Source organism: Dromaius novaehollandiae, chromosome 1 (assembly GCF_036370855.1).
Source record: "Dromaius novaehollandiae isolate bDroNov1 chromosome 1, bDroNov1.hap1, whole genome shotgun sequence".
Classification (NCBI taxonomy): domain Eukaryota; kingdom Metazoa; phylum Chordata; class Aves; order Casuariiformes; family Dromaiidae; genus Dromaius; species Dromaius novaehollandiae.
Window position 1 is genome coordinate 143,814,382 of NC_088098.1, and position 21,549 is coordinate 143,835,930.

At 42.2% G+C, this 21,549-nt stretch overlaps 1 protein-coding gene across 3 annotated transcripts in view; it reads right to left on the reverse strand.

Moving 5' to 3' along the window:
• CD99 (CD99 molecule (Xg blood group)) overlaps positions 1 to 20,818 on the reverse strand; it is a 31,694-nt gene extending 10,876 nt beyond the window's left edge. The window contains exons 1-2 of one of the 3 annotated variants that reach the window (XM_064501150.1): positions 20,557 to 20,818; positions 171 to 206 (exon numbers count right to left, since the gene is read on the reverse strand). In XM_064501150.1, coding sequence (XP_064357220.1) covers positions 171 to 206; positions 20,557 to 20,617 — 97 coding nt within the window. In that variant the 5' untranslated portion in view covers positions 20,618 to 20,818. The remainder of the gene's footprint in view (positions 1 to 170; positions 207 to 20,556) is intronic. The other 2 variants (XM_064501158.1, XM_064501147.1) reach the window with 2 other exon arrangements.
• Positions 20,819 to 21,549: the final 731 nt, after the last annotated feature.

Consider the following 21,549-nt stretch of genomic DNA (forward strand, 5'->3'; position numbering starts at 1 on the left):
TTTGACATACCAATAGTTGAATTGTTCCGCTGAGGTTTAAACAAACCATACGTGGGGAAGGTGTCATGCTAGGTCATGCAATATTCAGAAACAAACAGTCAAACAAGGCAAAAGGGTAGCCACTACTTCTCCCCCACACCCCCCAAAATTTGCAAGAGCGTAATACTTGCCGAGTGCATCTTCTAAGTTGAAGTCACCGAAGTTGCCTATCAAAAATGAAAACAAAAGCACAGTAAGAACGCTCTTTTTTCCTATTTCAACTCAACACTCGTTAGGGTCATAAACACATCTTTGATCTACCTAGAGGAATGTTTTCTGCTTTGTATGTAGAACTAGAATGATGTTTTCAGTCAGGGCTGAAGACAAATATCCTCTGCATCTCCAGACCAACCCCCTCACACCTCTTTAGTAAAAAAAGAAATAGTGATAAAAACTGTCTCTACAGAAAGCATCCACAGGGCCAGAACATATGTTCACATTGTCAGTAAAACGCATTCTTTCTTTATTCTTGCCCCTGCTAGCATATGCTTTTTAAGTGCCTTTCACTGCATAATCTTTCCCAGTCTTCTTTCCACTCAACTACAAATGAGCAGGAGCTCCAGTTCACAAGAATTCACAAGATCCAACTGTGAGGAAAAGCCTCAGGGCACAAAAGCTAATATGAAAGTTTTATCATCACATAATGTATATAATATATTGGCATTAAAAATAAATTTTCATGGTTTTATAAGACTTATCTTTTCCCCTCACAAAGTTAATCAATGGTTAAGTTATTAGCATAGGTAATCTTGAGCAGGCTCTTCAGCTCCCTAAAAGACACGTAAATGCAGCTATCACCACTATGGGTTCTCCACTCCAGGCAGATTAAGTTTCCTTTTCAACTCTTGGAAAAATAATATTTTCCCTTACTTAGGTCAACTGGTAGAGCTACCACTGCTTATCCAAGCCAATCGCAACACAGTGACTCAATATATTCATGATACAAACTGGTTTCATAGCATGAATACAGTAACAGTACAGTGATCTCAGCAGCAGTGGATTGTAAGCTAAATGGACAGCTAAAACACTTGCTTGGGATACTTCTGATAGTTCGTCATTCCTACTTTCACTGAAGCATAGGGGGAAAAAAAAAAAAAAAAGACATGGAAGTTCATACCAACCATTCCGTAAAAAGACATCCAAATATACTGCTCCTGGCCCAAAGAGACTGAAAGAATTTTGAACCTACTGAATATCTAGCCAGCCAGAGCAAAATTTAATTCTAGCCACAGCTATCTTTATTCAGAAGATATACATACAGATCCCTGATGTGTCTGGTTTTTCCTCTAAGAAGGTAGCTACAGAAGTAGAATCAAAACTGACTAATGCGAAGTCTGAAGAAGGAAACAGAAATGAAACAAAACAAAATAAAAAAAAACACAAGTGGAGTATTCCTGCCACATACATGATAGGCCAAGTCATGACAAGGACAAGTCACGAGTCTAGTACTAGGAATGAGGGATGCTCATATACATGGATGACAATATGTTTCATCTCAGCCGAGGTCAAAACTGAAATCTCTTTTCCTTCTCAATTGCACTTCAAATGCTCTTTTTTTTTCCAGAGAAGAAATGAGACTAAGATGCTTGCTTTTTTTTTTTTTTTTAATATGGAAGTAAGAAATGACAAGTGGAGTAAAATATTCTTCAAAGAAACCTTGCAGTTTTCTGAAATATCTTTCAAATTAGTCTTCAGTCTGAAACCTGAAAGCCTAAGCATGGATTCCCATGCTGCAACATTTGAATCAACCACTACTTTGCTCACTGCCAAGTGATGAGGTATCACGGCCCAGGCAGTGACTTGCTTCCCATGAAGGCATGGGAACAGGCAGCAGCAATCATTGGTTTATCATGCTGCACGAGCAGAGGGAGTTCAGGTCATTGGTTAAAGATCTTGGGTAGATAGCAAGAAGTCATTTTTATGGGTTTTCTTCACTCTAGATAAAGACCATGAGCTCTTTTAGATGCTTAACTCATGAAAACTTGTTTCACAGAATGTAAAATATTTGCAAGTCATTCAACTGAAACCTACATTGTCTTGCAATAGCATCTCAAAAACCTCAGTAAAAAGGGCAGTTGCTAGATCCACATCTCGGTTACCTCTGTTCAAGCTGTCTTCATTTAGGCTACACCAAGAAATTTCCACATTAACAGGTAAAAAAGGTTAAAACACTCAGGAGAAGGGACAAGTATTTATACAGTTAAGTATTAAACAAGTATTTATATAGTTGTTCCTCAGATTGGAATTCTGGTTTTTTTTTTCCTCAAGTACATACATCTTTCTGGCAACACTGCTCTCAGGAGGAATGCCTAAGGCGGGATCTGCTCAGATATCAGCTAGTCTAAGTAGGGCTACAGAAGAATTTGTTGAAGAAGCATGCTTCTGAAAACACACTACCAGAGTAGCAACCAGAGGACAGACCACTGCCATCTGTTAACGCCATCTGTTAACACCATCTGTAGTAAGGTTAAAGATACATCACCAGATCAATGAACTGGCAGGTATGCCTCAAGAGAAATACTACTTTGTAGAAGGAAGGGAAGAGGGAAGAAACAAGCATACACATTCAATATGCTTTGGTGCAGTGTAAGTTTTACTTGGAGCAGAAAAGAGGCTATTGCAAGAATGTCCCATTGCCACCATGAAACATAGTTTGAGAATCCCAGGTGGTTTCAATTGCAATAATTTCTCTCAAGAGGAAGAAAGCAGTATAAAAGAGTGAACATTCATGACACTATTATTCTAAGGGATTGTTTTTGCACGCAATCTTCATGCAGAAATAATCTAGGAAGACACTGCTGACTGCTGATTTCACATAAAACCTGCTTTGAGAAAGCAATGCTACTTAATGAAGAAAAATTCATCCTATATTGTCTGGAATTATTCAACATTCTGCAATCACAATTCTATATTCTATGCAACCAATAAGATGTCAAGCTTTTCAAAAACATAGTTTTATCTCAGAAATGGGAGCAGTAATCTTGAAAATCTAACCTATGAAACTCATTACAATAACCCGTATTCTGGAGCACTTGCAAATTTGTCTGCCAGTACAGACTGGCTGTCTCTGCATTGTTCATGACAAGCTTTCACACATCTTTAAAGCACTTGCTTTAACGACTATACTTGCTCAGCTTTTAGTATGGCTGGGTCCAACTAAACTCAAAGTTCAAACAGTTTTCCTGTAAAGAGAGGGGCTCAAAACCAGAAATTCATTTGGTTTCAGGGAATAAGCAATGACAGGGACAAAGCTACAGAACTGAAATAAAGGTAGTAGCAGGATCCAAGAAGAAAAAGCCACCAAGAATATACTACACTCCTTAGAGGTTTAAGGAGTACCTGGAGTAACCAAGCTTATGAGCCTCTTCTTAGTCTAAACAAAGAACTGAAAATAAAGCAGATTAGCAAACAATATAGCAAGTATGTCTAGCTATAGAGACATAAGCACATTCAAGAACATTTCAGAAGTGTCTATGATATTTTCTTTCAAATACCAGAATCGCAAAAACAACAAAAAAAAATTCAAAATCAGCTCCTTCAACAGGCATAACTGTAACTCGCATAGTGTGTGTCAGATAGGGAAGAAGCAACAGGTAAAACAAAAGGTGAAATACTTTACTTTTACATGCACTAGTGTATTTCAGAGCAAATACAAGCTTTCAAAAAGCTGATGAGCTAAAAAGTATTCAAGAGAACCAAGTAACTATGCAAACAGAAGTCCTCTGCAGAGACCCATTACTGCTCTCACAGATATTTACTGCTATGGTATTAGTCATATTTACATACCACTGCAGAAGCTGACATGAGCTTCGAATTGGGGGGAGTTCCTCCATTAGTCACAAGTGTGGCAACATACCAAGAAAAGGGACTTAATGTGAATCACAACAAACGTAACTTTGTTACTTTAACAACAGATCCCTTGAATTTCGTTTTCTGAAAATATTGCTGCTCTCCTTCTCCCCCCGAAAGGCATCCTCTCCTCCCCCCAAAGCCACAGTGCCACCACATTGCAGCAGACACTGCTGTAGTGAGTCTTAAAGCTGCAGGCCTACTCAGTGTGTGACAGCAGCTAGCTGGATCCTGCCCCACAGCTGGATTTTACCTGCCATTCCTTCAGTGGCTAACTAATTCAGATCTTTCCCTCTGCCTACCTGCTCACTTTCATGAAAACTGCAAAAATGTTGTTATTAATGAGGCCTCTAATCTCTGTAGAATTCACATGAATTTTGACAACTGTCTTAGAGGATGGGAATGCTGGTAGCCACAAGTGCATAAACTCTTGGGAAAACAGGTTAAAAGCAGCTTCTCCAACTTCCAGTAGGGAAACTGGATTTTATACACCACTGTCTTATACTTCTTCTCCTTGGGTGGACTGGAAACAGAAGCAGAATATTCAACACTTAACCATGAGGGAAGCTAGAGAAGACACAGGAAGGCCAACACACAGAAAGTTATTAATGAAACACTTGAAAAAGAAGAGCAAAACCTTTGAATCTCTACAAATGCTCCTTAAGCTTACCAACACTTGATTCCAATTCAGTTTTTGCCCCATCAGCATTAGTTACCTACAATAAAAGACTTTGACTGCTCAACTCACATTCTGACAGTTATTTTCCAAAACATCTTAGGCAGGCAAAATTGAGAGCCTGAGCAACAAGTGCCTTTGCTCTTCATACCTTTCTGCAAGAATTGCCTTTTTAAGGTTTTAAATGGAGAAACTGGGACATGAAGACTACTCACTGTGGGTGGAGGCACATACTTGAAACTGGGCGAGTCATCTCAGCCAGGGCAGAGGTTTGCAGGCAATATCCCTCCGCAGCAGGCAACTGACAGGCTGTTTACTCCCATTGCCAAGCAACAATTTATAATTAGCTCTGCCTGAAGTCTCACGAAATTAAATCTCACATGGTTGGTTTCAAATCCTGTTCCTCCTGTAAGTATCTACCTATCAATATTTCAAGTTTAGTTTCTACCAGACACGCAGAGCAGTAGAAAAGAAAAAGCTTGGTGCAAAGTTCTGTTCAAAAGAATGAAGTCTCTTCTTACCTAAAATAAATATGGTCCAAAGACAAACAACAGCTGTAAATCTGCCAATAAGCAAAGGGGTTTTTTTTGTTTGTTTGGTTGGTTGTTTTTTTATATTCAGGGAATCTCTACTTTCTGCACATCTAGAGAGTTCACTAATGTATCTGATAGGAAAAAAAAGTCAGCAAAGCTTTCACTGTATCCAATAAAAATATTTATGTCCTCTTTCAAAAAAGGTGTAAGACTACTCTAACAACTATTGTGTTTGATTTTTGTACAGTCACCCAAAAGCTACTTCCCTGAAGAAAAATCACTTTATTTGTACCAATCTGGAAAATACAGTATATAAAAAGTTAGGCAATTATTCAGTCCATTTTTTTTCCTTCTGACCTGACTGCTAGAAAATAGATTTTAGACTAATCTGTGATTTAATGTTTTGAATTACTAAGTATTACTTCTGCCCCCAAATGGCAGTTTTATTTAATATATTTGATGAACAAGGAAAAAAGACTACCAAGTCACATTTTGATTTAAAGAAAGAAATCTTTCTCCTCTTTTTTTAGTTTCTAGTCATTTCTCTATGAACTACATAAAATAAACTGCAGGGGAAGCTAGGTCTTGCCAAAGCCAGTTTACTACTACAACACTATTTCTAGTTGCATAAATGCATTTTAGGGAAAGCACAAGTTAACTTCCTTTAAAACTCATCATCGAGATTATCCTACTACAACATTTTTCATGTGAGTTATTTTAACAGAAAATGATAAAACAAACCATTAACTGGGAGAGAAAACCCTGTATTTTTAAGCATAGTTTGGGGGATTTTCCTTGTCTAGAAGTTTTCTATGAACTGAACAACTTTTGTTGCCCGTTTGAGCAGTGGAAGGTAAGAAAGTACAAAGGGGCTCTAACCGTTAATTATAAACAGAGTCTTCCAGGGAGGATTTGATGTAGAAATAAGGGGACAGAATAAATAGCTGTACATCAGCAGAAAGCACATAGAAAAACTGTAAACCACAAAGCTAGAGAATGATCGCAATAGCAACAGTCCTGCCAAATGCTGATCTGCTTATCCAGAAAAGAGAGTAAGTAAAAGAGAACTACAAAATAGTTACAAAAGGTCTAAGAACTCTTCTGAAGCCATTCAACTGGAGAGTGAAAATGAAAGCCAATACTCAGCATTTTAATTACAACCTACACAGAGACTAGGTCTGTACCAAAGTTTAGTTGCTTTCTTACTGTTCATTAATTCAGCATGTCCAGAACTGATGTGACTACTTTCCCTCCAAACAACAGTTCTTAACTTTCTTCTGGTTACAACTCCACTCGGCAAATCAACACTAACACAGATATCAGACAGAATGGCTTTTGTGGGGCTTGAATGAATATTCGTTACTATCAAACAGCAAATGGCAGAGCTACAGGTCCCAGATCTCCTCCTTAAGTTTAAAGGGCTTCCAAAGCGCTGTTCCTAATGGCAGCTTGGATGGAGCTACAACATCTGCTGTGTTTCAGGGAGTTATGTCTTGCAAAGAGAACCACTCCCACATACTCAAAATATTCAAAACCTGACTGGGCAGGCTCCTGGGCAACCTGCTGGAGCTGACCCTGCTTGAGCAGGGGGCATTGGACTAGATGATCTCCAGAGGTGCCTTCCAACCCCAACCTGTGATTGTAACATGAGTTAGTTCCAGTTATTGGACTAAATTCTTTGTTCCAGACAACTCATATAACTACAAATAAGATAAATCACTCAATCCCTCTGCAATTCTTTTTATAGAAAATAATTGAAACACATTACCCTGTCTCTTGAAGTTAGTAACAGGAACCTAAACTACACTAACAAAGGCTGTCAGGAGAACATCATAGTATTTGTGGTGATAGAAGCACAGCATTTGTATCAAGAAATTGCACGGTAACTTTAAGAGTGTTGGGGTAGGACAAGGCAAGAGAGGAATACGGTTTTGCAGAAAGTTTTTATTTTCCTGAATCAACAAGGATGGGAAAATTTTGAAACTTGGAGCACTTTTATATAGGTACTAAAATCAGAGCGCAACAAGCAAAAAGGTATGATGAGATGTATTTAATTTTTCCTTATTTCTTCTTACCAAGCTTCAAGATTGCAAATGTTATTTAGTATGCATATTGCTATTTCATCTAACTACTTGACCTTACTAAGCACAAATGATGTGCTGAAATTAGTGTTTTAGTAAAAATATTTTCTAAAAAATAAATACTAAGTTTTCTCTTGTGTAAATACAGAGACTAAGGCAAAATATGAGTAGCTGACAGAAACATGGTTTTGTCTACATTCAGCTGCAGTGTACTTTTGACAAACGCTGCAGGTCTTTGATTAAATACTGCCTAGCCTTCTACTACTTAAAGCCTACATGTTGGTACTTGCACTTGCAAGTGCAAGGCACAATGAAACTTTCAGCCTTCTAGGTAGCTGCTCTTCAGTTCTTGGTATACTTTTTCATAAAAACTCTAACCCACAGAGATGTCACTGGTTAGCAAAAAGTGCCGTCTTGAACTAAGTTCAGTGTTTTTGGAGGTATTTCAAATTTTTCAGCCTTTCTTCACATTTTTTAATCTCTAATTGTAGAAAGCAGTTCACGTTTTGTGAGTAACAGGGAGTAACTAACAGCAGCTCCCCAGGGCCCTGGTGCCCTACTTTTCCCACAGGGACAAGTGGACACACGAGCTAGCTGAGGAGGTGAGCTGCCACTGTCTTTGCCATCTCTTGCTTCAACAGATAACCTACTTAAGCCAGCCCTATCCTACTGCCCCTATGGCAGGCAAGGAAACTTCCCGGCCTGTGCCTGTTCCCAGGTCTCAGGTGCCAGTGCAATCACTTTCCCCTCAGGGAGACTCACAGACCACACACAAAGGGCTGAAGCACCTGTGCTCTCCATTAGCTTCTGTCTTCAGAAGCCAGTTGAAGAGTTGGTCCGGGAGCTCAGAAGCAGTCTTAGGAAACACTGCACTCAAATCTCATCAAGATCAAGTGAGCGCTGTGCACTGACCTCCCTTTGGCTACTTTCAAAATTCAGTCTTGGTATTCAGTGGTTAAAGACACGACAGATATGTATTTTTTCTAAGCCTAGGAAACGAAAATCCTTGAAGTTCGTGTTCCTCACAGCCTACAGCTTCAAACTTTAACTGCTCAAAAGACAGGATTTTAAGCTTCCACAAAGCTGACAAGCCTCACAGTAACTGCTCACATACCCTTGCTATAATTGTTTCCATAACCAGTTGCACCCTCACCTCAAGGCTCACATTTGTTGTGTAAACTCAGGTCAGCACCCCTCCGTCTTCCAAAGTCAAGGATTCACGTTACTTATTGAGGATTTCTGCTTTTAAGTCTAGTAAGAGCTTCAATAGTTTTTGGCAAAAACCTTCCCCTATTTGGCTGATGTCTCTGCAACCAGGGAACCTCTAGCTCTGAAGTGTGTACTTCAAACAAAGGGCATACCACAAGCTGTCAAAACTATACTTTGAAAAACTGTGCAGCAATATATATTGATAACAATAAGACAAACCCTGGAGGAGATGGTGAGGCTGGGAGAGGACACACGTTCAAGTCTGACCTTCAGTGTTCTCACAAGATTCATGAGCTATTAAGCCTCACTGAGGTAACAACCCAAATCATAGCTATCCCCCAAAATTAACAGTTTAATAAACTGCAAAAACTATGGAGGTTAACCAAATGATTAGCTTCAAATTTAAGAAAACTATGGTATCCAAGCAAACTGCTAACTCTTCAGTATCATATAATTTAACAAAACCATTAGTTCTTTTGAAAGTAATTAAAACTGACATCTAGTAACAACACTATTGTACTGCCAAAAGTTTATAAATACTTCTATTCAAATAATAACATTCTACTGTCTCTTTGCACTGAAAACTTTCATACGCATCTGTATATTTAAATACAATTCCCAGTCTTATTCAGAGAAAGGTTGTTTTCCAGGCAGTTGTGTGATCTCTTGAGCTATGACTTCAGAAGTTGCATGCTATTTTTGCTCATCTCAGTATTCAATAAAACACTTTATACAGCTATAAAGTGATTAAGGTGATACATTGGTAGCTCCTCTCCATCAAAGAAGTTACTGAAGAATGTCAGCAATCACCAAGGAAAGAAGCCAGCCAGCAGCTTGTTTGTCTGCACTCCTACTAGCTTACATACTGCATTTCTAGTAGCTTCTTGCAGAAAGGTTAGGAAAGTCTTCACTAAATGGAAGAAGATGTTAAATTTTAGCACAAGGAAGAATTAAGCAGCCAAGACTCGCGATCTAGCAGCCAGTCTCAACAGTTAAAGAGTGGTAAATAATCCTCATTCTAATCAAGAAAAAGAATTAAAATTATAACTTACGATGAACAAGTCTCCAAACCAGATCTTAACCTTCCATTTAGAAATTCTTTCTTTAAAACAAAGTTTAGTTGAAATATACATTTTTTCACATGTAGTGTGGACAGAACTATGGCAAAAATAGTCATATTTTTACAGCAGTACATTGTACAAATGATGGCTCCACAGTAAGTGGGACTGGTTTATGTATGCTGGTACTTGTAAGCTGATGCTTCATTTCACAGCCTGTTTCTCTTTTACCTTCCTCAGAACTTCTACCAGTTCAACACAGTTTGCATACTAATAGCAAATTCCAAACAAAATCTGTAATCTAGTCAGAAATGTTAACTGAACAGCAAGATTGACTTTGTTTTTCTAGACTCCATTTCATTATGGCTCTCTCGGCTATGGCTAAAAAGATTTTTCAAGTAATCTGCACACTCAGAAATACCTGCCAGAGTTTTTGCTGGAAGACAGAGGAGAAACATTTCATGTTTTAGAATTAGAGTTTTGGGGGGAGGAAAGAGGAAACCAAACCACTTAAATTAGTCATTGCAAAAAATGACTCAGCCCATAATTTCATCTACCTCTCCAAAAGTGAATCAGTTCTGGCACCAGTCAGTTCATTTTACAACAAAACCTATTATTTGTGCTCAAACTTCATCTTCAAATACTAAAGTGTTTCAACGGCACCAGTGATATTTTTCTTCACGCAAAAAATTATTATTAAGGAGTTAGTCTACATTGATTAGCATTAACTGACAACTCAGAGAGATGGCCCTTAGTGCAATTTGTATTCTGCTGCGCCATACCAGCATTTGTTTGGAAATGCACAGGACTAGCATCAGCCACAAGATGTGTAATGTGACAACACCCTACTTCCCTACATGAAGGGGAACATTGGAAGAAAAGGCTCATTTCTCTACTTCAACTAGTATTGTAACGTGTACACAGAATCAGCACTTAAAATTTCTGAAGGACACCATATACACAGGGATACTGCATGCACACAGCCAATGTGCTAGTTTTAGTTACCCAAAACAGGCAGATAAACGAAACAAACTAGTTACAATCCAGCTAAGTGGCAACCACAGATGTATAGCAGGTCACAGACCTGGCATATGGTCTTCATCAGATGTAGATTCCCCCCTTTCCCCCTTAAAAAAATGCTTGATTGTTACTTTCCATCCTTCATTGTTATTTGAGGAACAAGATGCATCTTTTCTTCTGTACTAAGACCACAATCTTGAGATACAGTGGGTCTGATGTGTTCATCTGTTTAATAAAACATATGGAATGCACTCACACTGAAGCCTTCAGGATTTCTAGTTCAAGTGCACCTTCAAGAAAGTACTTCCATTCTGCTATATTTAGACAAAAACATTTATCAAGAACTCTCAATGTCCACTCTGTGTGTAAAATAGTTTCACATCTCCACTCTGTTTCTATATTTTTAACACAAATTAGATTTTATATTCTGGTGTTATCGCTTGCAGGTAGCCATTACATACACTAGACTTCAGCTTACACTGTAAATTTACTCATTTTGTAGAACAACACAGGAAAGCAATGGGACTGGATAGAAGAAGTGTCCCTAGGACAGGTGACAGTTGCATGCTGAAGACTGAAAGCCATGCCTGGGGATAGGACTGGCAGTGGAGAAAGTGACAAGGATGTAGTAGCAACATTTGAGGGGAGGGAGTGGAAGAAGTCAGGAAAGGGGAGGAAGAAGGAGACAGAATCAGAAAGGTTTGCCTGCAAAGAAGTTGTCAGCACACTACAGCCACAAGTTTCACAATCACAGCCCTTGACTAAAGTTTTGGGGACAAAAAGTCACCACATCTCTGCTTAATATGCACAATAAAAGAGCTGGCCCTTCTGGAAGGCAAAAGGACCAAAAAGAAAAGCTGGAAGTTTTTGTAAAAAGGGGGGCAGAGAGTTATAAATCAGACTGCAAAGCTGCTGGGGAAGACACAAACATGGCCAGCTCTGATCCAAAGATGTCATGTCTGCATGACTACTTGAAACACTTGGGGAGGGTGAGGGCAGGGAAGAGTTGCTGAAATATGTAACGAATTTGGGATGCAATCACAAAATGATTAGCCTCAAGAATGTGTTGAGAAGCAATGAAGCAGGCAGAAATTTCTGAGAGAACGCAAACAGGCATGTATAGCTGGAGGTAAGGGAAGAAACATAAGACTGAAAGATAAAGATAGAATATAGAAAAAGACAACCCTACACAAAAGGTTTTTATATAGGCTTCCCTAAACTCTTCCTCCAAACCTTATCATGATACTTCTCATTTTCAGTTTTAATGAGGACTTAAGTGCTCCCACAGCTGTTTTGTCCAACAATAGCATCAGGTCTAATAAAAACTGTATCTCAGCCAATACCCTTTGCCTCACTTATTTTTAACACACCACATCACTCCACTACTGTCACCACCATCCCCTCCCCTCTTTACACACGATCAGTATTTTATTCCAAATCATAGGGTGGTGATTTGCCATAGGTGATGGTAAAATGGAAATTTAAATACTGCAACTTCATTTTTTTCCAGATACAAAAGGTTCAGAGTATAGTATTTTTGTAGTAGACATCTTTAATCTAGTGACGCTACCAATATTGCAGAATACGATCAGACTTGCAGAATTTGCTCTCATGGAAATACCAGAGTTGAACAAATTTCTCACTTCCTTATTTTTCCTTTAAAATACTGGATTTCTTCACAAACAGAAAAGATGCAATCAACATTTTGTGTGGTTAAGCAAAAGAGATTTAGCATACAATTTTACAGTTAAAATCTGAGAAGATTGAGTTTTATCCATGAAAGCTATAGGAGTTCAATCAAAGCAGAACTTCTGTTCTATGAAAAGATTAATTTGCAGTGCCAATACATAACATTTAGCTGACCAAACAACAACTGGGATTATCAAAAAAATATATAATGTTCATTTTTACCTTGACTAAAACTCTTTGGCTCAAAGTCAGATCAGTCTTGAAGGTGTTTTACACACACCCCTTCTGAATACCATTTCTTGAGAAAAATTTCTAAGAATCAAGAGATACAACAGGAGTCTTACATGACTCGAGCTATAAGAAAGGTAGACTTGAATTAACATCTACAGTTAATTCAGTTACTTGACTCAATAGCTTTTCCTTTTAAAAGTAAAGGGTGCTATATCTTTAATGTTTATAGTATATGTTCACAGATGACGGAAATCTGCATGAAGAAAACAAAAACAAGATTTGTTATACAGCCAGTATTTTCTGATGAGACCTGACTTAAATTTAAATTAGTTTTCTTTTTAAGTGCACTTTAAATGGTCTTTTCCCCAGACATGCTAAAATGATTTCTGCATTTGAGATATGAACTACATATTTTAAAGGAACAACTGCATATTTGCAAAAACCATTATAAACAGACAGTTACACCACAAAAAACTAGGTTCTTGGGAGCGTCACGGGAATCTGTCGTAGGACTTTTTGGAATTCTTTGTGGAAAATCTTCTAGATGCTATTTTTCCAGGCTATCCAGTAACACCAAACACAGAGAATAAAACAGCTTAAAAGAAGTTTGTGCACTGCGGTAACTTTATTTTCAACACCTGAAAAACGGACTTGCAGGCAGCAAGTAGGGAAGTCTTTCCTAGCCTGGAGCTTGCATGCATATAGAAAAAGCAATTTTTTTTTAATGAAAAAAGCAAACTAAAAGCCATCCTTATAATACCAAGGAACCTTCCAAACACTCAACTTTTGCAGTATTACCCCCAAGCCTATGTATCAATGCTGATGCTGCCGATGACTGCTTTTCTAGGGTAACACAGAGACCTCAAACAAGACACCTGCCTACCAGGCAAACCATAAGATACAGTGGTCGAAATGCTATTTCACTGTATGGGGCTCAGCTGGGCTGCAGGGGCCACGGCTGTGGCAGGCGGCCATGAGCCGCCCGATGCTGGTCATAGCTGGTTCCAGCCAGCTCCGAGGCTGGCGCAGCTGCCCCAGCGCCTGGGGATGATGACGCCCCCCCGAGGGAGGGACTATGGCTGGGCTGGGGACACCCCAAGGCCGAGGGGACCCACACTGGGGTGGGGACGACACTGAGAAGCGAGAAGGAACCAGGAAAAAACAGTAAGCAGCACGGAGGAGCCGCAGCAAGGAGCCGTTACACATCAGCCTCCACCTCCTGCTGCCTCCCCCAAGGGACCGGGCGAAAATGAGGGCACATGAGCCCCAGGAGGGGAAGACTGAGCATTTATCTTAAGCAGAGCCTGGGGAAGGGGGAGGAAAGGTGTTCACTTAGGTGTTTGCTCCGTTTGGTCTTTTTCTCAATACCCAAATCAACAAGGAGAAGTTTGCGTTAGCTGGCAGTAAGATACATTACGTAGAAGTTCCCTGAGCAGAGACCGTTTTGCCCACAGTGGGAGCCAGTGGGGAACGCGGGCAGCAGCCGCGGCCGGGGATGAAACAGCGGTGGTGGCTGCGAAACGCGGCAGAGCTGTGCTGGTGGTGCTGGGAGGCTGCAGTGGCTGCTGCGGTGGCGGTGGGGAGCCTGTAGTGTGGGGGAGGTGTGAACAGCCTGTAAACAGGGGAGAGATGAAGGGGCCCAGCGAGCCCTTGCTGGATGCGAAGGCGATGGGGAATAACAGGGATGGGTCCTGCTCCAGCCCCAGGGCTGTCTTGCTGTACAGGATCCAAGAACAGCAGCAGCCCAGGGGGCTGCCAAGGGGCTGTGACCCCACAGGGAGTGGGCGATGCTGTGCTGGGGCTCACCATGTGCTTGCTCTGGGTGCTGGGAGGGAGGCCGGGACCCCTCAGGAGAGCTGGGGGGTCAGCAGGCAGTCTGTGGGAGCAACAGGCTGCAGAAAGAGGCGTTAAGCAGTGCTCAGCACCAAAGGGAGGCCAGAGCCTTGGGCAGAGGCGAGCAGCCAGGAGCAGCGCTGAACCAGCTACGCAGTGCGTCAGGCTGCTGCAGGAGCAGCCAGGGGGCTAGAAATGACCACCCAGAGGGGCACCTCAACCACCCCAGTCGTGGAAATTCAGGACTTGGGCAGATTAACCAGCTATAGTGGTTAAACAGACCTGCAAAGATGGGAGCGCTACTTCCCAGTAGGTAAACACCCAGTGAAATTAAAGAAATGGGGGACACTTAGAGCTGGTACCCCCACATTGGCTGTGGCAGTGCTGGGAAGGTGGAGCAAATAGGGTACAGCTTTTGACTCAGATGATCTGAGCTCTGGGGAGTTTGGAGTCTGTGCTGCTTGTGAACGCTGCCCTATGCAAAGAAGGAGGGCTTTGGGATGTGCTAATGGATGGATATGCTGAGCAGTGGCCTGCTCCTGCTGATCCCACAAACAAGATACCTGTGTGGGAAGGACTGGGAAGAAGGGGGTAACCGACTGCAGTTGCTTGGGCTGCCGGAGTGTGTTTACAAGCAAAGGGGTGGGACCCTCAAAAAGTGATCATTGATGCTAAGGCCTGAAAACTCTCATGGCAGGCAAAATTACTAACACCCTTCTGGTACTTCCTGATTACCTGGTGGAACACCTTGTTGATCAAGGAGCAACCTGTATGTGCCATACTGGAGGGAGCATGCCATAAGATTGGCAGGAAGGCCAGGGATAATATTGAGAATCCAGTAGTATCATAAACATGTTGAAAAATGTCAGGAAAAAATGGATATTCAGCATATTCTTGTCCTACGTACTAGGACTTAGGATTGTGAATGAAAAAGGAGAGGATATGACAGAGTAGAATGGAAAGCCATAATACAAGCAAACAGGCAATGTAAGATCTGTGGAATAATACAACACACTAGAAAGTACGGATGATGAAATAGTATGTGTGATGGGAGAAATGGGTATTTGGAGAAGCCTGGTAAATAGATAGGGCCCCTTTCCCTCTGGCAATACTGGCAAGTGCTATGTTCTCACACAGGCAGAGCTATCACTGGGGTGGCTACAAGCTTTCCTCTCTTGGAAAGCAAATGCAAGTAGCACCCTAGAAGGAAAATATATCTGCTGGCACCACAGAATGCAGCTTAGGCTAGAATCAGATAACAGGAGTCATTTCAGAAAAACTGTCCAAGAATGGACAGAAGATCATGGAGGACAGTGGGTGTATCATATACCCTATCATCCCCCAGCACCTGGAAAGGTAATAAAGCCTGGAACCTGTCATAGCAACCCTGCAGAAAAACATATAGTGATAGAGTACCAGTGAACCCTGGGGACACTTGGATGGAGAAGCAAGTTCGTGTCTCTTCCCTCTCCAACAGTTGAAATCCCTAAGGAAGGGGTCCTTATACCTCAAAGAGTAGTGTTGACTTACTGGGTGGCCTTTGAAAAGGGAATACTGAAATGCACCCTGTTACATGTGATAAATCAAATAATCTCATTTTACTTCATAAACTACATGTTATGTGGTTTGTAGACATGAGGCCTGAAGTTTGTAGTAAGTGTTCAAGTTACTATGATGTTAACCCCATCTAGATCGCAGAGACACAGTTTGTGATGGGTGTATGTTCACAGGGTGATGTTAAACCCTGTAATTGTTTCCCAGAGGCAAGGGTACCTACACATTTTTACTGCCTTAATACCCCCTTCCTTCCTGCAGAGGAGACAACAGGGAAAGTTTGCAAAGAATGTTAAGACTGGGATGATGTTAAAAGTAGGGTTTATAAGGGACTTATATCCAGTCCAGTTTTTAAATATATGTTTTGCAGAGGTGAGGAGTGGGATGCGTTAGGCATAAATGACAAGAGTTTCAGTAGCAGTGGGCTGCAGTGGTGACCTGTGTGGGAGGAGGCCATGGACTTGCCCTGTGTCAGCCGCAGCCAGATTCAGCCAGCTCTGAAAACAATGTAAACAACCTGTCGCCCACCAAAACTTCAGCCAGTCAGAGAAGCACACAGAGTACCCCACTCAAAACATATTTAAGAAGGAGCAGCAGCCATTGGGGGCAGGAGACAAGCAAGGAGACAGTTTGGTAGGCACAGAGAGAAAGAGAGAGAGACTGCTGAGGAGACATGTGGCTGGAGATGCTTTCTCAGAAGGAGAGACTCCATGCCAGAGAGGACACCCTTGAGGGACTGCAGCCCACGGGCAACCTGTGATGGCGCAGGGACACTGAGAAGCAAGGAGCAGCACAAGGAAACCAGTAAAAAGCACAGAAGAGCAGCAGAAAGAAACCATTACACACGAACCCCAACCTCTCACACTGCCTGTCACCTCACTGTAGAAATTGGGACACACTTGAGTGTAACCAGCAGCAAAAATCAAGGAAGTGAGGCTAAGAAGAGGAGGAAGATATGTGTTTGGCTTAAGCTGAGCCTGGGGAAGGAGAAGGAAAGGTGTTTACTTCTGAGTGTCTGTTTCATCATTTATGTTTTCTCAATATCTGAATCAGGGAATAGATAGCTGTGTTAACTGGCAGTAAGTCCAATTAGAAGTTCCCCAAGTCAAGACTGTTTTTCTTGTGACATTCTCTCCACGCACTTCTGCTAGACTCTGAAGAGTAGGTTCCTGTGCCAGGGCATGGAAAAGCAGTATGACTAAGAAGAAGGTGCTTGCCCCTGTCAAGATGACCTTAACTAATACAGATTACTGTTATTGCAGCATTTCGCTAACACAATTGTCACCTGATAAAATACAAATTTACTGCAGTGAGAGGTTCAGGAAAGCCAAGAGTTAAAACAATCCTTTGGTGCAGGCAAACCTATCACACACACCACAGTAACATCAGGAAAACACTGAAATTGGTTTTGGCTGGACAGCCGCCAGGCTTGGGCTAGGCTAAGTCATGCTTAACTCTTGCCAAGTTAAATCATTGCAACTACAGAAAGCTATAGCAGTTTGTTGCAGTGATGTCATTTTGATCTAGCAGGGCAGTGGCCATTTTATATGAATAACACCACATATAAAATCCCGACCATTTCAAACTAGAGGAAACAGAGGCATGAAACACCATGTGCTGCATTTTTCAAGTTCATGCTGCCAAATATGTGCACTAGCACCACTATAAAAATGTTTAATTAAAGAAAGCTATTTCTTTTTTTTTTAAATCAGATTTAAAAGGCAACCAATGCCACAACCTGCAAAGCAGAGGTCGGTCTCCAGGAGTCCCTGTTCTACCTCCCTATTCCAGCTAAAATCTCTAACTCCTAGATTACAGACAGGCTCCTTTAACCACCTCTCATCTAACTAGTAACTTTTCTCAGTACTGACTTGCCTCAACAAGAAATTAGTGGCATGGGTGTTTCTTTCCCTCTACTCATAGCCATGTAGTTACATCATTTTTAGGAAGCAGGGATCTCCACCTTTAATTCACCTTAGGCTACAGATCTTACAACACAGAAACCTCAGCTCCCAGGCAAGTATTTTGCTTACTTCCTATTATTCAATGGCACAACTATTTCTCGTGGAAACTATGTTTCAACCAACAAGCTCTATTCAATGCTTGCAGAGCATACTTAAAGTGTGTACCCTTGAACCCAGACCCTAGATGTGCAGTAAACAGACAGTTTTTTGTGCCTTTCTGCAGTACAGAAGGGAAACTTTGAGCTTTGTGTCTATGTGCAAGCTCTCGCCATTTTTTGCTGCTCATCAGTGGATTTTTTTTTCCTCAGTTCTTCTGAGGTGCTGAACTCTTCCTATACACTGTAGAGGAGACCTGGTACCTAGTATTTTTTTCATTCTGCTCTGAAAAAAACAGATGCCTGGGCTAAATTGGTGGTGTTGCAGATTTAAGGGGGCTGAGCCAATCTGATGACTCACCATGGGCCAGAGCAGGAAGTCTCCTTCCCTCCCTCCCCCCTCTGCCCCCCCCAGTCTCATTTCCATTCCCAGATGTTCAGTCCTGCCGCTCCCTTGTGCTGGCTCTGACATCCGTCAGACGCTGCAGAAGAGATTCAATGCACCAAATTAGTAATTTGCTGACTTAGGTTGAATCATCTGAGTACAGGGTCTGGTGGGCACCAGACCAAACACAAAAGAAGAGAAATGGGAAAATCCCTCCTCGTAGCAGTGACAAGCTGTTAGACTAGCCCAAGCCACAATGTATAAACTCACAGCCTTCCTCTGGATTCAGCCCCATGGACACCTAAATTCTAGCCTAGTCTGACTTGCAGAGCTCATACTTGGCAAATAGTTAAATACCAGTTGCAAGGTTAAAACTGCAAGCTCCTCTTTTACGCAAGCTCAAATAACAAATTTCACCATTGGTTAAAAACGCACTCAAATCCTCATGATGTTCTGCATATTGTTTTAACATTGTCACAGTTTTGAAGTGCCTAAGATAATAAAAATCACTCACAAGGCCACAGACATACATGCTTTAATTGTGAGAGCCAGTAGTCCAAATTAAGCTGAATCACTGTTCAAGTCCAGTTACACAACAGCTGTGGAGTAAAATCCTTAATTTTTAGAGCAATGTTGTTAATTTAGACTACAGACAGCCCAATAACAGTGACATTTAAGCTTTCAAAATATGTAATTCAGATTTTACCTATCTTTTAAGCAAAGATTGCAGCAGCACAAATTTGAAACTGCCTTAAACTGCCCTACCCTCATCAGACTGACATTCTCAGCAGTTCTTGAATTCTTCGTTTTGTTTAAAGAAAAGTGTTTAACTTAATAACTCATCTACTTAGTTCATATTATGGTCATCAACCACTAGTCAGGTAAGTTAACTGGCTTTTTAAAAGTTAGCTTTTAAAAATTTAGCATCCTTTTTTTTTCAGAAGTCCAAACACAAAGCTTGAAGGATGACTTTGTAGACTTTTCCTCCAATGAAGAAGAAACTGGACAGATGGTATTCACCACAAAAATTGTAAGTAGTAAGTTCAGAAAGCCTAATTTTGGGTGATACCAAATACCTCCATATCTTAAGACCATCACACCCAAAGGTCTTGTTGTCCAAGACTGTGAGGATTGTTTACAGAAACAGAGGAGCAAGTTTTCAAAAATAAGTAGTGAGATGATATCTCAAATATAGGAGTATGAATCATCTGTCAGTTTTTCAGTCGGTTATTATAAAATTATACTATTTTTCCAAGAGTTCAGATTGGCCAACCTAGCAATTAAGACTGCAAAAAGGCCATAGCAGGATAACTACATTCAAACAGGCCTGAAGCCAAACTGCTTATCTGGTATGCCACAGTATCTATACCTTCCAGTCAAAGCCAGGAACTGGTATTTTTTCCTTCTCTCCCACAATGAAGAGATGCACAGTTTTAAGAGCTGAAAGGGCACTTTTGCAAAGTACTTGACAAAAAATTGCCTAGGCATAGCATTAAGAATACTTACTAACATGGCAAAAAAAATAAAAGAAAAGAAAAAGAAAGAAAGAAAGAAAAAGGTGTTTCTTAGAAATAAGAGAGAAGTTACACCAACAAGAACAGAGAGTTTGCATTGCACGTTCCAAATTTAGGACTCCAGCAATTAGCTTTGTCCTGAAAAAAAAAAAAAAAAAAAAAGCAGTAGTGGGAACTACTTTTCCTCCAAACAAGGAGACCCTCCACCCAGTGCATTTCCTTACACTAAAACAAATCCACTATTACATAGGCGCTGTTCTGATCAAGGCTGAAGAAAACTGACCTATAATAACATACCAAAGCCCTAAAAAGCCCTCAGAAAATATGCTGGAGTGTTTTGCACCGCGGTTTCCCCATACTAAACAAAGAAGGCTGGCACGTGAAGGCGAACTTTCTGATGAGTAACTGCTGCCCTAAATTTATCATAACAGTGTTTTCTTTCCTAAAATGGAAGCCAAACCGAAGCAGAGCTCCCCGGCCGCGCCGAAACTCGCAGCTATATATACTTCAAGAAAACCACCCCGAGCCAAATGCCCCTGCGAAAGAAGGTGTTAGTTAGGGGAGCAACAACGAATGAGCCAGGGCAATTGAAAACCGGCACTTCCAGCGCGGGAGGCACGCAGAGAGGCCGGGAACACTTTGCGACTTCGCGAAAATAAAGTGGAGAAGAGGCAGCGGGCGGCGGCGCTGCCTCCCCGCCCCGACCCGCCGCCGCCCGCGGCCCCCGGGCCCGCGGGAGGGGGTCGCCGCTGCCGCCTTCTCCCCCGAGCACTGGGGACCCCCCAGCCCGGCGGGGCCCAGACACCCCGCGGCGGGGCCGCCTCACCTCCTACTCGGGCCAGGACAGAGAGGAGCCAAAGCAGGAGAAGGAGCCCGCGGCGCGGCATGATCGCCCGCTCCGCCCGCCAGGCCGACGTCCGCCTCGCTGCCCGCCGCAGCCCTGCCGGAGGGAGGCGGGAGTCGCCGGGCCCTCCCCGCCGCCGCCCCGGGCGGGGCCCGCCGCGCCGTGCGCCACCTCCGGGGCTCCCCCGCTCCCGCCGCTGCGCGAGGGCGCGCTGCCTCGCGGAGGCTGCGCTCGGAGCGCGCTGGGGCGCCGGGGCGGGCGGCGGCCGCGGGAACCGCAGGCTCTGGCTCCTGCCCCCAGCCACCCTCTTTTCCTGGCGCTGTCGGCGAGATGGCTTATTTCTGTATTTGCAAGTAATGCTGCGCTAGACCCTAGCCGAAGGGTGCGGGTGTACTCCTTCGTGCACCGCAGAGCAGGGGCGTTGGCGAATTTCCACGCTGTGGCAAGGTGGATGTTAAGCAGGGAGACCTGTTTTTGTAGGACTCCTTTTCTAACGGCAATATCACGTCCTGCAGCGGACACTTACTGTCATGGGAGCTGGTTCCTCACGCGCTCCAGCCCCAGGTGCACGGGCATGGGTGAGGCTGGGCTCTCCGTCCCAGGCTGCACTGTTACTGCTGCTTCTGGAGATCAAGATGGAAAGCAAGGTGTGATGAACGCCACCGTGCTAAGCTGTATTCAGGCATATTTGTAACACAGGCATCTCTCCCAGATCCCAATTTCTGCCTTCCACGTACAAGTATACACTGATTATTCACTGGATAATAAATAGTTCAGTGACACACGGTGTGTGATTTAGAACCTAACTGAAGATTTTTGCTTCCTTTTAATGAGAGGTCTGTACCTCTGCTGTAGCATTTGTAGGACTTTGCCACCTGAAAAAGTAGAAAGTGAGTGAGTGAGTCACTGTCACCAGTTCATAAACTGATGGTAATTTTTCTTCCTCCTCGGCAGTTCACAGTCAAATAATTATCA